Source organism: Oculina patagonica, chromosome 4 (genome assembly GCF_052425735.1).
Source record: "Oculina patagonica isolate OP01 chromosome 4, crgOcupat, whole genome shotgun sequence".
Classification (NCBI taxonomy): Eukaryota; Metazoa; Cnidaria; class Anthozoa; order Scleractinia; family Oculinidae; genus Oculina; species Oculina patagonica.
The window spans coordinates 54404888-54419725 of NC_135761.1; the positions used below are offsets into that span (position 1 = coordinate 54404888).

The 14838-nt window shown below is 37.6% G+C and overlaps 1 protein-coding gene across 1 annotated transcript in view; it reads left to right on the top strand.

Moving 5' to 3' along the window:
- Nucleotides 1-14838, top strand: part of LOC144650683 (DNA-directed RNA polymerase III subunit RPC2-like) — a 40812-nt gene that overhangs the window by 15145 nt on the left and 10829 nt on the right. Inside the window, exons 21-36 of the mRNA XM_078510411.1 lie at nucleotides 1236-1334; nucleotides 2002-2065; nucleotides 2269-2334; nucleotides 3045-3093; nucleotides 3183-3221; nucleotides 3503-3577; nucleotides 3959-4057; nucleotides 4551-4678; nucleotides 5220-5247; nucleotides 5832-5889; nucleotides 6600-6636; nucleotides 7132-7181; nucleotides 7510-7546; nucleotides 7662-7723; nucleotides 8348-8366; nucleotides 8590-8667. Of these exons, the coding sequence (XP_078366537.1) occupies nucleotides 1236-1334; nucleotides 2002-2065; nucleotides 2269-2334; nucleotides 3045-3093; nucleotides 3183-3221; nucleotides 3503-3577; nucleotides 3959-4057; nucleotides 4551-4678; nucleotides 5220-5247; nucleotides 5832-5889; nucleotides 6600-6636; nucleotides 7132-7181; nucleotides 7510-7546; nucleotides 7662-7723; nucleotides 8348-8366; nucleotides 8590-8667 (988 nt within the window). The remainder of the gene's footprint in view (nucleotides 1-1235; nucleotides 1335-2001; nucleotides 2066-2268; nucleotides 2335-3044; nucleotides 3094-3182; nucleotides 3222-3502; nucleotides 3578-3958; nucleotides 4058-4550; nucleotides 4679-5219; nucleotides 5248-5831; nucleotides 5890-6599; nucleotides 6637-7131; nucleotides 7182-7509; nucleotides 7547-7661; nucleotides 7724-8347; nucleotides 8367-8589; nucleotides 8668-14838) is intronic.

Consider the following 14838-nt stretch of genomic DNA (forward strand, 5'->3'; position numbering starts at 1 on the left):
GCAAACAGTTATCAAAGGCCCAAAATTATTGCCAGTATGATGCTGTAAATAAAACCCTCATTTAGCAGCCACCTCTATTTCCGTCTATTGTTTTTAACCTCTATTAAGCATCCACCAAGAATTTAAAACACGTAGTTTGGCCTTGCTTTCAACAACTTAGTGACAGATAGAGCGGTTTTCAGTTGAGTGTCGTAAAACCAAAACCATAGTAATTACTCTGGCCAATCACAAAGGACACAGACAATTCAGTAAACCAATCAAAACTCGAAGCAAATACATGTAGCCGGCACGAAGCGCGGGAAAACGTGCGCGAGCGAGTCATGATTGGTTTTGGTTTTAGTTCTATTGGCTGAGAAAGTGGTGCGAGATTTTTAAGCCAATCACTAAGCGTAGCAATGCAAAACCAAAGCAAACGCAATTAACTTTCGACACTCAAGTAAAAACCGCTCTAAGAGTCCGAAATTTGAAGTGACGACTGATAAAACATTCATGTGAATCTTCCGTTGTCACTAATTGACGATCTTTGATTTCGTGGCAAAAAGTGATATTTCTACCACACCTTATGCTGATTTTTTGACGAACCTCTATTAAGCGGCCACTTACCATTTCCCCAAGGGAAGTTGCTTAATAGGGGTTTGCCTGTATTACTATACCTTATTATAGTCAACTCTCGCCTTGCGGACACCCCGCTATTGCGCACACTCGCTATTACGGACAAAATCTAGATCCCCGGCGAAAGAGGTTTGACTGGAAATGACTCCCGCTATTACGGACACTCACTATAACGGACACCAAACGACGTCGCGAGCGTGTCCGCTATAACGAGAGTTGACTGTATGTTGTATCTACCTATAGATACTTCGATTTTAGCTTTCTTTATTTTAAAGTATAAAAATGGTTTAAACAGATCTAAAAATATAAAGAATGATGGAGAATGATCAGAGAATAATGGATTTTGCAAGGTTCGCAGAATTCAAATAAGTTGCATTGACGTTATTGTTCGTTGCCCCCCTGAGGAGCAACTAGCGATGCGTAAACCCTTGGGAAGGGCGCTCTTTCGTTTATAGTGTTCTTGTCGAGGAAAGAATGTTCTTGCTGCTTGCATCTGTTTCAAGAATTTCGGCGTAACTTGGATGTATGTCGTGGCCGATTTCTGCATGATGTTTAATTTCTTCATTTTGTTACTACATGTATACCTTCGTCAAAATTGACATTTTGTTGTTGTTCTTGTGTAGGCTTGTGGGTTAGTGAAAAACCTTGCACTTATGACACATATCACTACAGACCAGGATGAGGAACCTATTATCCGTCTGGCTTATAACCTTGGAGTAGAGGTGAAAAACACAATTTAACAGTTCTAGTTGAACCATGTTTGTATGGACACTCAACGGAACACGAAGCATGTATACAGCTAATTCCAGAAAAGTTGTCGGAAAAAAGCACAAAAGTGCACGCGACAAGAACGAAAGTTAGTATGTGTAGAACAAGAGAGCAACTGCACATGCTGAATACTAATAAGATGACAATATCACATACGCGAATCTGCACGATTTCTTTCCCTTCAGAAATGTGAAAAAGGTACTTTAAGCCACGCTGAATGCTTAAATTTTAAAAAACTCACGTGCTTTGTACACTTGTACATTTCCTCTACACCAATATGCAAAATTCAACTGAATATCCAGAACACCTTTCGGTCTTGTCACGTGCACTTTTGTGCTTTTTTTCCGACAACCTTTCTCGAATAAGCTGTATAATAATCATACGAGTGATTAACAAAATCGGACAACCGCATAGCAGGAGTCCGATTTGTTTAATGACGAGTATGATTACTAACAGAATTTAACGACAAAAGTCCTGTTATCAGTTAATCTAACTTTAAAAAATGTTCACCGGTTTAACTGCAAATGCTACATGTAGAAAGTATTTCTGAATTGTTGTACATTACAACAAGAATAAACTGCGAGCGGGGGAATTAAAAATTGTGCCTTTTCTAAATTCTAGAATCTAAGTATGCTCTCTGGAGAGGAAATAAGCCATCCTTCAGTCTATCTAGTGTTTCTAAATGGTGAGTTTTATTTTCTTGTATGTACTTGCCTTTAGTATTCGGTTTATTTGTTAGCCTTGTGGGTATTGTCTTCTGTTTTTCCAACCAAACCAAATATTCAAGTTTTTGGCGTAAATATGCTGATTAAACAGTTAAATTACTCTTTGTAACGTGTAAGTGTCACTGTCCGCAAATAGATTCATTTCAATTTTTTTCCATCACAGGAAACATTCTTGGTGTTGTAAAGAGTTACAAGCGGTTAGTTGAGACGTTTCGACTGATGAGAAGAGGTGGGTTGTTTTCAGTTGAACTATGGCAGGCAAAATAAATATTATTTTTATGAGGCGATGTGGCCTAAGTAGTTAGTGTCTTGAACTCCGGATCGAACGGCCAGGTTTGAGCCCAGCTGCCAGAATCATTGCGTTGTGTTCTGGGCAGAACATTTTACTTTTACCGTAACTCTTATGGTAACCTCACCCCAGGGGGGTACTCCGGCCTGTAAATGACGGGGACGATTGAATGGAGGAAAAACTCAGGACCCAAAAAAATCCCTGGACCAAAAATAACCCCCCAAAAAATCCCTTGTCAAATTACCCCTAAATTGCCAGGAGGGGCAATAATATAACACAAAGAAAATCATAAAAAATCAAACGCTGTTGTGTGTTTATTCATCATACCATAAATACGCCAAGGCCCCGTCAAGGCTCTTTAGTTTGTTTTTAATACCCAAAAAATCCCCTATTTTAATCAAGTCACCCCAAAAAAGACTTGCCAAATTCTCCAACCCAAAAAAATCCCATATTTTAATCAAGTCACCCCAAAAAGACTTGCCAAATTCTCCAACCCAAAAAAATCCCCGAATCGAAAATTTCAAACCCCCAAAAATCCTTCGATCATCCGCGTCACTTACAAGCCGGAGTACCCCCCCCCCCCCCCTGGGAACCTCACTCTGCTAGCATACATATAAATGTAACATTGTTTTGTTGTTTTTGGTTTTTAGCTGGCTACATAAGTGAGTTTGTATCCATTTGTCCAAATCACCAACACAGGTATGCGTGGTAAATAAGCGTGCTGGTATTTTGCATTGTTCAAATAAGTAAAACATTTCAACAGAATAACGAAATATATTTTGTTCCAGATTTGTCAATATTGCATCTGATGGAGGACGAGTTTGCAGGTACAGGAAGTTTATATTTACTTGAATATCTCACTTCTCTTCAAATTTCTTATTTTACATTCAAATTATTATTAGTTATTTTGTTTTTCTTTCGTTACAAAGACTAATGTAAGACTGGGCCGCCTAGATTAGCCACTGCTACCTGCGGGCCAGTCTACTAGATATTGCAAATAGGACAAAAGAAAAAATAAAGTGTGTGAAGAGTGTACGCGTTGTCGTAACAGTGTCAACGGGCCGTTGTGAGCTAATGCTATTTCTTTTTTATTTGAACAATATTTCAGACCCTACATTATCGTTAAAAGTGGTAAACCAAAGGTGGTCGACAGACATATTCAAGAACTTGTGCAAGGGTTTAGGTGAGTTCACGTCTGTAGATCCACTGTGTGTTTTCGTTACTTAAAGCTAAAATAGCTGCCTTGAAATGGTGAGTCCACAGAAGAGGGACATGGAAGACATCAGCAAAAAATCTGCCATCGCACTGAATACCTGAATTATGAAATAGTTAATTTGAAACTTTTGTAGTTTGAAATATGATTGTAAGTCCGGCCTAATTGCCACTGTGCTCTGTTATTGGACAACTTCATGTTATTAGCTTCTGTCTTCAGTTGTTTTCTGTTTTCTGACACAGCACATATTCAAAGATTAAATGTATTTACATTATATACTGACCTATTTGAATCTTCATTTATGGGGTTCATAATGATAATTTTAAAGTGCTGTATTTGTTTGTTTTTTAGGAGTTTTGAGGACTTCTTACACGAAGGCCTGGTTGAGTACTTGGATGTCAATGAAGAAAACGACTGCTCCATTGCCCTTTATGAAAAAGAAATCACAAGGTATAGGAACATCGTGGTAAATTGTTTTTTGGTGGTTCGTAATATCCCAAATCCGCAAATAACCGATGACAACAATACGTGCCCAGTAGTATCAATGAGCAATCAAACACAGTTGTCCAACTACATTTTGTATCATTTCTAAAATAACTCGAGGCCCTGTAATTTGTGACAACTTCATCTCTCTGCAACAGGTTTCTAGAAGATGTACAAATCAAAATATGTAGCATAGCTTGTGCAACTACATGTGACCTTGTGACAGGGGAGGTTCATTTATTACTTAGTGTATATGAAAATTACACTCAGTGGACACAAAAGCGATACTTCAAAGTAACCCTAAGGGCCAAGTTTTTTTCACAACTGCAAAGGTCAACTAACGTTGTTAAGTTTCATTTATTTCTTTGTTCAGTTAAAAGTGTTTCACTTGAATGTGAAGATGATTTTGCCTCACAAGCCATTTTTCATTGTTGTCTAAAAGTAATATTTTGTCTTGCAGGGAGACAACACATCTAGAGATAGAGCCGTTTACTCTGCTTGGTGTATGTGCTGGGCTTATACCATACCCTCACCACAATCAGTCACCCAGGAACACATACCAGTGTGCTATGGGCAAACAGGCCATGGGTATGTATACACTGTTTGAGGTAATATATCAAACACGAGAGACAGTGTTTCATCGGATATCCAAACACCGAGAAGAGAGTTGAAAACACGACGTGCAGCAGAGTATTTTTTGACGAAATTCGAGGTGTTTGGATAGCCGATAACACACTGTCTCGAGTGTTTGATATATCTTCTCAATCGAAACAAAAACTACGGAGTAAACGGAGAAATAAAATCGTAAAAATGCATGCTTATTATTAAGACCAAGTATCCAAACCTAATTCATGGTTAAGATTTTCTTTGTTTTAACTTGGTGAATTATTAATGAGTTTGAGAATACTGTATTCTAAAGATTTCGATAATGGGTTGTTCACATGGTCTGATTATATGTGATGGCAATATATATTAACATAATCAGTTTTCCCCGCCTCGATTACTTTTGTAACTAGAAGCGGGGGCAAGCATCTTTATAAATTTTAAAACAAAAAGATGATTGATTGGCCAGCCAATGCTTAAGGCCCTGTGCAGTCACTTTATTTATGTTTTATTATTTCAATCATAGGTTCCATTGGCTACAACCAGCGTAATAGGTGAGTTGTGCAATCGGTTTTACAAACCACTACCATTTTTTTCTTTCGAAGAAAAAGATTCAAAATAAATTTCCGCTGCAATCTATGTCTGTCTGAAAAGCTTTGTATCATATCCGCTCGCGATGTTTCGCTCCTCAACAAGAAATTTGAACTTGTTACTAAATGTCGTCATGAAAAAAGTTCTTCACAACATCCAATCAGAAGAGGCGCCGTCCCAACCGTCCATAATTTTGAAATTTTAACTGAAACTCTTTTACGTTAACACTCGATCTGATGATCGCTTAGTGCGTGAAACTCGAGTTACAATTACTTTGAATTCTGTCTTTATAGTTGTATTAAGCTCTGCATATTCATTCATAGAGTACCCCTAGGATAAGTGAAGCAATCTAGTCATTGTTTATTCGTTTAACGGTAAATTTAGGTTGTTTTGGTTTAGTTGAATTAAATAGAGCACCTCTCGATCGGCAACTGATTACAAGTACTGATAATTGGCTGAATTGTTCATCAAAGTACTGTAAATAATACTCAGTTAAACGTATTTACAAATGGCTGAGCTGTACGGTTTTTTTTTATTTTACACACAGAATAGACACCTTGCTGTACTTTTTATGTTATCCTCAAGTGCCCTTGGTTAAGACGAAGGTAATTTTCTACTTTATTATTTAAATTAAGGAATATAGTTTTTGTCTTTTTCCCTCTATTAAAAAGCGATACACAGGCGAAGGTTCTGTCGGACATTTTAGGGAACAAAGTGGCGTGCTACAACCTTTATTCCTTTCATAAAATTGTTACGTTGGATTTTCACTAAAATAGCAGTTTGTCTATATGTAACGCTGATTAACACTAAATTAGGTTACGAGCTCTGGATTTCTTGGGGCGAACGTTGATGAAGCTCAAGGACGAATCAACTATCACTGCTTGGAAACCGATAGCGAGTAATTGTTTTAGTGGAATTCTAACAAAATTTCTTTCAAATAACGATTTTCAATTATTTTTGTAACTTGACGCCTTAGCGAAATTGCGCGCCAATTGAATTATCATTTTAAACTTGCAGCGGTGTACTTGTGCTTGTAACGGTGAATGCCCTTCTCTCAGTCTTCCCTTGAATCGAATTATCCATTAATATTTCTAAACATTCCTCCCCAACTTTGGAGAAACGAAAAAAATGTCACCATATGAAGAAGACTGATTGTGTACGATACCTCAGCCAATCAAATTTCAGTCTTTGCTTTAGAACACCAGTGGAATTCTACTAATAAAGAATAGCGGTCTTGCACTCATGTGTATCATTTAGCAATATAATTTCACTCGAGAAAATACTAACCTATGTAATTTGTTTTCCGCCATGTTAGACTATAGATTTGATCCAGTTTGACAAGCTGCCGGCAGGTAATATGCTTTATTTTAACTACGTGGACATTCTAGGTCAGGCGGCACTGTTTCTCATATAACGATTTTATTTTTTACCTGTTTCTGGGATAATTGTCTGCCAGTGGCACGAAGTTATTTGTCAAAGTGTTATACTTGGACAGAGATTTGACTTAAAGACTTGTGTGTATACTTAAAAATAAAGGCGCCAGTAGAAAACCATTTTTCGCGGTTGTTTGATAGTTCTTCACAGGCAAATCCTAAGATAAAACGAAATTGTGCAATAAAATCGCCAAATGTAACCAATATATCCGTAACGCGATCTTGGTTATGGTGTTTTTAAAATTGTTTTAACATGATAAATTACTAAGGCCTTGTCCCCACAGATGCGTTTTCGTTGATGAGTTTTCGCCTATCGTCCACACTTCAACGATCGGAAACGCATCAACGAAAAAGCATTAGTCTCAAACGTGTGAGAATTACACTTGAATGTTTGTCTTGTATTTGTATTTCAAGGTCAAAATGCAACAGTGGCTGTTATGAGCTACAGTGGATATGATATTGAGGTATAAAGCATTTGTTTATAAGTTTGTTGTTTGTAATCTTTACAGCCTATCACACAGTTGATACTACCCTATTGCATGAAACTTTTGCAAAAACTTAATTTTTCGATTTCGGAAGGGCTACATTTCGCGACACTAATTTCCGCAAATTTGGAGAATTTTTCAATATTTCTTCTAATAAATATGCGACTTTCTTTTTCTCCGACATTTGAATTTGCTCGATTAAATCGTATAAAACGCAAAAATTTGATGCCAGAAAATTTCATGCAATAAGCTACATATCCTTCAATTTACGATAACGAATTTAAAGTGAGGCTTTGTTTTGTTTCAGGATGCCCTGATTCTCAACAAAGCTTCTGTTGACCGAGGTAAGATTCATCGTCCTAGCGCCTTTCAGGTTTAAAATGCTGTTGACAGTCATTCTACAAAGATGGCGGTGATAGCCGATGCAGTTTTACCTTATTGCGTTTGTTTTCCATCCAGGGTTTGGACGCTGTTTAGTTTACAGGAAGCAGACCTGCTTATTAAAAAGATACGCAAATCAGGTATATACTTGACAATTATTCCATGAGTGCACGTTGAATATGAGATGGTAGATAGCTGTGTCATATCCAACATCCGTGAGTGGAATAATTGTTTTATTAAAAACACCCAAATAATTGCAATACTTGAGCTCCCAGGCTGTTCTTGCGGACGCGTACACCTACCATACGTGTGGTCCATGGCATATGAGCTCATATACATGGCCTGTTAGCCAATTAAAACTCAGGAATTGCGATATACCATGGCTAGGTTTTTAAAATAAAAGTTAAGTATTGAATGAACAAGCTAGTCGGTGTCATGCTTTGTCCAGTGGAAGGACAGTGAAAGGCGCTGTTAGGTTAACAATGAAATTTTTAACCCATTCACATACGTTTATGTACATGTTGTGGTTCAATTTTACCTTTGGTACAATTTGGTATTTTTCTTTGGCCTGGTGTATGGTAATATATAATAATGAACATAAAGTGGGACCATTGAAATGAAAGCTATTTAACAGTTCTTTCATGTGGCGTTATCTGATTTTCTTTTTTTTAAACTGGATGTTTATTTTCAATTTATCGTTTTTGTTTTCTTTTCATATGACTGTTACAATCGTCCTTCTTCACTGCACAACTTGAAACTGAAAGACTTTTGATCGTGTAATGGGTAAGGGGACATTTTTTGAATTTTCACATTATACACAGTGGATATCACCTTGCTATAATATCCATTCATAAGTTGTTATTTGTTGCTTTATGATGTCGCTACCTGTATAAAGAAATTGCATCCTTTCCAAAGATCTCATCATAACTCTCCAGCGGTAACAAACATCAGTACTTTTTACTCTCAAAGTATGATAACAAAGCTAATTATTGTGTAAATCTCTTAGGTCCCAGTAAAGATGCTAGCACTGGGGAGGTAATCTGGAGACACAGAGCGTTAGATGCTGATGGAATTTGTTCTCCAGGTAACTGGGTTTATTTCTAATGCAATGAGGTAGGATTTGGATGTTGGTCATGGAAGTTGGAGGCACAAGATGTGAAATCCCCAGGGGATTGGGGGGGGGGGGTACTTCCTCTAGAAGACTATACGGGGAGGGGAAGTCTGGAAGTAGTTATGATAGACGTTTCCTCGCCGTCGCCATCGTCGTTGCTTTAAGAATGTCTGTCTCAGAAACCCAGGCAATGTTAAAAAATGTCGGAAGAAGGGGGTCGGCCGATCTCCACCATATTTATGTTGCATAGAGGTCTTACCCAACTCGTAACCATGGTAACAATTTTTGATTGATTAGCTTTATTGTTTACGAGAACAGACCACCCCCCAAAAATTGCCCAAATGGCGTGACAAAAGTTGTGATTTTAGGTCAACTTCAGCAGCGTGTATCTCTGGATATATTTAAGCAACAGATTTAATTTCACATCAGCGTAACACTTGTCCTTTGGTAGTTTAAATGCGTACTAAATTAAATGTTTTCTGTACATCGTTCACGATCTGCATGCAAACTTAGAAGCCATACTTCGCAACATTTTCAAAAATCGCAAAACTAGGCATTTTAAAATTACAGTTTCTCCAGGGTCCGGGAAGATACAGATATAAACCTAACTGCAAGTTACTCACCAAAGATAGGAAAACATTTTAGGCCAGTGTTGAAATTGGACCAGCGAATTTAAATTTTTTTAACGGTTCACTGTTTTACCGCTTTGGCTGATGTCATTTTCCAAGGCCACTACGGCTCCCTTGAAGCTGTCGATCTCATTAACCGGATTTCGCCGTTTAAGCGCCTCCGACAGGTGTAGAAACCTTAACGCTGTGGTTTCTTGCCATATTTATAGTTTCGCTGTAAATCGTCCTCGTTTCAAGCGAGAGCCAAGGAAACATGCCAGCGATTGCGTGACAGGAGTGGGATACGCAGCTTTGAGGGAGGCCATTGAACCAAAGCAAACTTGTCCACGTTGATTAACAGACTGATAGCTTTTTCCTTCAATACTTGATCCTGGTCCAGAAAGGCTTTTAACTATCCCAATGTGGATTGAACTGGTCTTAATAAAGCTCGCCGCAAGTGATCCGTCACCGGCACAAGTAGGCAACAGACTCGTGGAAACATCGCTGATGTCTGTAGGTTTGAAAAAAGGTTCCGATATTTCCGCTGATATATGCCATCTTGAAGCTTAGTTGCGATCGGTTTATTTGTCAGACAAGGCCAAGGATGCAAGTTGCGGAGGCGAATATTATTTGCTTTCAGCAACGGATTGGCAAGATTTTGCATTCAGATAAAAACCTGATAAATCATAGCGCTTAGTAACCTGGCATGGATTTAAGAAATTGGCGGGAATGGACTACCGGAATACCCCTGAAATCCGTGGAACGGGCGATCACGGAATAGAATGAGTTGGATTGCTTTCATTCGGAAACAAACAATTATTTAATACAATCGAACTTTAGTTCTTTTTTCTCGTTACAAACAATTTCGTTAATGTAAGTTGCAACCAATGACGCAGTTTCAATCAGTGTGATTCACCACCTTTCAGTGTGCAATATTATTAATGAGTATTTCTTTCTTCTTGGCTAGCTAGAGCTGCAGGTTTCAGCGGGATAATTAATTTTTACACAAAATTCATTTTGCAAAGACAGTAAATAAATCTAGGGTTAATTAGTTAGGGTTTCTTAAAACATTGCATGACAAATAAAAACCATAGTAGCAACAATAACGAATATGTGTTCCACATAATTAAGTAGTTTGGTAGACATGGTGGTATGCAGATCACATGTATCCTGATATGTCGACGGCTAATTACTGTCTTGGAAATACCAGTGAAAAGAAACTCTCCGCTTTATGACGTTACATGTATTATTGTAAGTAAACTCGTCGACTAAATTATCTGAAGGATCGGCAACATTTCACCACCGCCACTGCAACATAAAAGGAACTATTATACCTCACCGAAGTTGAGGTAGACAGTTTTTTGATGCGAGTAGGGTGTAGATTTTTTTAAACGACAACATAAAATAAAGCAGGAAGTGTAAATTGCACCTACATGTAAACACTTTCTACCTAACGAGAGAATTCAATAACATTATAATCTCATATTACGAAAAAAGGACCTTCTCGTCGCGATGGTAAACGGTTGCGAACGTTCGCTGAAAATTATATCAAGAACATTTGCCTGTGAGAATAATACTCATTCAGCGTTTCGACGCTGATATAGCTAAATGAATCTGTATATTCTTGAAACAAAGTGTTTATGTTTAACACTGTAAAAAAAACCTTATTTGGTCTGAACCCGTCACAGTTCATAACAGTCCGCAAACTGGTTAACTTGCTGACACTAAATTTGTAACAGTTAAGTGTTTTTCAAAAACAAAAAACAAATGCGGATATGAATTATCCCTGACTAATTAAATGCTTTACAGAGCTTTGTTTCCCTTGACATACAGCTTAATATTAGATCTCTTTTACTACTGGGAACATGAGGAACTTTGAACAAGCCTAGAAATCGAGGAAACAAATGTCGCTTTCCTGTTTTTAGGGCCTTCAACACTTAGGTCAAAATGTTGACAAATGTCTTCCAAATCTTTGAGTTTGAACTTGGAATGAAGTTTGCCCCTTCTTTGCAAGTCACATATGTCTTCCCCCCAGTGCCAAGGCTTCCTCTCTTTCCCAGTCTTCTGCGTCTTCGTCATTGTCTGTCTGGCCTTCTTCATCTGATTCTTTTGCCTGGTCAGATGGTTTCTTCCTCTGCTTTGCTGCGAGTCTGGAAAATAAGCTGCTAATCTGCTTTGCAGTGCGCCATTCCGCTGGTTTAAACCTGGCCATTCCACGACTGTCCTTTGCAAATCGCATCTCACGTGAGACCTACCAAAGATAGCGCAGGGTTTGGAGGGATAAACGGTTTTGTAGACAACATTGTCATGCAGGGCGCACTTTATAATGAAATAACGTAAAAGAGCGAAAGATCCATCGCTATTCTCCAGTCAGAAAAATATCGCTTGTCTATACCTAACAAAAGACGTTTCTTGCAGCGAGTTTACTGTCAAAAGTTTCCTATGCCGTGAACATATTGTCATTTGTTCTATCTCTTGGTCGCTCAACACAAACAGGCCAGCTCTATTTAAGATGAGGTCCACTTCTGAAACACAGACACGCGCGTGCTGCCCTCGTGCTCCGCTTGCCCCAAGAGAACGCAAATATCCACTCACGTCTTTTCTACAACTTAGCAAGGTGACCGAAAAAGCATTTTTGTCTTCTTCTTTGACACCTCCGCATCTGGAGTGAGACGAGTCAACCAAAATGGAAATTGAGCAAGCCATTTCATTACTTCTCTATCTTCCCTAAATTGAAATTAACTTTCAAACAAAAACTGTTTGCGTGCTTGGTTAGTAGACCTGCAATGGGATGTAATCGAATTTTTTTACGTCGAACTTTCAAGTGCTGAAACAGGGACGAACGTTAACTTTTATAATTGCATTTCTTTTGTAAATACTGAATAATAATAATAATAATAATAACAACAACTTTATTTAACCACGGTAAAAAGTTTAAAGCTAAAAGCTTGTGGGGCTGTGTACAAATTAGAAAATTTAAAAAGTCATATAAAAAGACATCCTAAAAATATTAAGAAGATAGAAAAAATTCACTATTATAACAACAATTTAAAAATTCAATAAAATTTAAAAACATCATCGTTCAGAATGACAGTCTGCGTGGATAACGCCTCGAAGCTAATATTTTTAAGAATGCTCTTGCCTCTTATTATGTAAAAAAAAGAACTAAAATTACTAGTTTTACCGTTGTTTTACTGAGCAACTGCTTGCGTGGCGCGAACATCAAAGCACTGGTTTTCTAATATTAAGTTTATGTCATCATGGGGATTGTCAGAATTTAAAGCGCCCTTTTATGTTAATGAACAGCAGAAAGCCACAATTATTCTACAAACTTTAAGGTGAACGTTTTTAATGTGTCATTTCTAGGAAAAATATGGGTGTCGGTAAAACGCCGACTCGGGGTCGGGGTCGGGGTCGGGGTCAATTTTTTGGATTTTTTTTTTAAAAAATTCACTGATTCAAAAAAAAAAATACAAAGTTTATATTAGCGTCTGGGGTATTTCGAGTCGAAAAAAAAGCATTTACTTCACAAATTCGCCACAAATCTTGATCCTTATAAGTTCAAAAGTATAACAGAAGAATTTCAGTTAAGGTATAACAGGCGAAAGATGAAATTTAACTTTTACGTATACATACAGTTTAGCCTACTTTGTCTACTTCTCTGTTATCGAATAATTTAAACCCGCTTTCAATGTTACGCGCATAGCTATCTTTCTACGTCCATCTTTCCACATTATCTTTCGAATCAAAACCGATGGATACCCTTGTTGGTTTCACCCACAAGGTCAAAAGGTCATGCTGGTGGGCTGTGATTGGCGGATTTCGATCCGTGTTGTTTGTTACAACAAACCGCTATGCACATAAGAGCGGATGTAATACTTCCTTGTCAGCATAACCTCAATTAAAACGCCTTTCCGCATTTCGGTCACGCAAATTGAAGAGATTGCTCGATACCTTCACTTATATTTTAAACAATTACAGACTTGTTAATGCGAGCTTTGCGGTCTAAACAAAACAATTCTGCTTCCTTATTTTTTTGGATACGAAAGGCCGCTTTATTTTAACGATATAAATCTGAATTTTCTCAATTTAATTTAAACCTGAAAAAGTTCATGCTATGTTGGCGAGGGGCGAGGAGCTAGCGCTCAGAAAGAAGTCGGCAGCAAATTCTATCCGCCAAGATAAACAATTTCACCTGTCGCCTGTTAGACCACGAATTTTTTCTTTTATACTTTTGAACTTATAAGGATCAAAATTCCCAGATATCATGTGAAAGAAATGGTTTTTTTCGACTCGAAATGCCCCACACGCTAATATAAATTTTGTATTTTTTTTTCTGAATCAGTGAATTTTTTTAAAACAAAAATAAAAAATTGACCCCGACCCCGACCCCGACCCCGACCCCGACCCCGACCCCGACCCCGACCCCGACCCCGACCCCGACCCCGACCCCGAGTCGGCGTTTTACCGACACCCGAAAAATATTTTATTCCAATTGTTAATACTGCACTTTGTTTGTTTTACCTTTCTTGAAGCCAGACAAAACGTCTTGTTCCCACGATGAAATATACATGCTTTTCTTGCTGGAAATAATTGAATTATCACGAAAGCTCAAAGCATTACTTTATGGCGAAGAAACCTATTCCCTTTTCCTCGTGGAGGTTTAGCGTCTTTCAAGGAATTAGGTCGGTTTAATATTAGGAAACATATCAGTTCGCATAGACGGTAACTGTTACAAAAAACTAATATTTTAATTGTTTTCTTTCTTAGTGTAACTGATATAATTCATAAATAATCAGGATAGTATAGTAGTACATTTAAGAGCAAGTTTGTGGAAGAATCGAACAAAAATTGTTTTTTGCGGCAATTCTTAAAATACAGGGATTTCGCTCATCTTCTGCATGAAGGTAGTCCTTATTAAAACTAAAAACGTTATGTTGTTTTTTTCTTCAAATAGTTTTATTTTTCTGAGAAAAACGAAATTTTCGATTTGACATCTAGACTCGTCTAGACTCGATTGAGAGGGTACAAATTAGGTTGAAAATTGACCATTTTCAATCGATTCGTATGTCAAAACCATCACGCGCAGAAAAAAATAAATACAACCGGTCTATTGCATGACTCTTCCTTGTCCAAATAAGCATAGTTTCAAAAGTTTTGGTTTAATCTAATTATTTTACGGTAAACAAAACCAGACTATTCTCACGCGAAATGAAAGTCGGTCGGTCAAAAGAATCGTCATTTTCACTATGTGCCTTATCTCAGAATTCCTTGAGATAAATATATTTCAACTGTAGAAGGATGATACTTTCAAAATATGTAAAGTTTTGTCTGGGTAAATGATTAAGCACTTGTCAAAAAATTATTCAAAATCGTACAAAAACGACACAAATCACGCAAGCTTTCGAATGCGTGACCAAAAGTATTACCACCGTATTTGTTCTTTAAATCAATTTAGTCGCAACACTAGCAATACCAAGGCATAAATCATAATAAATATGTTCACCTTTGCTTGATTATGATATCCTGTCCCATG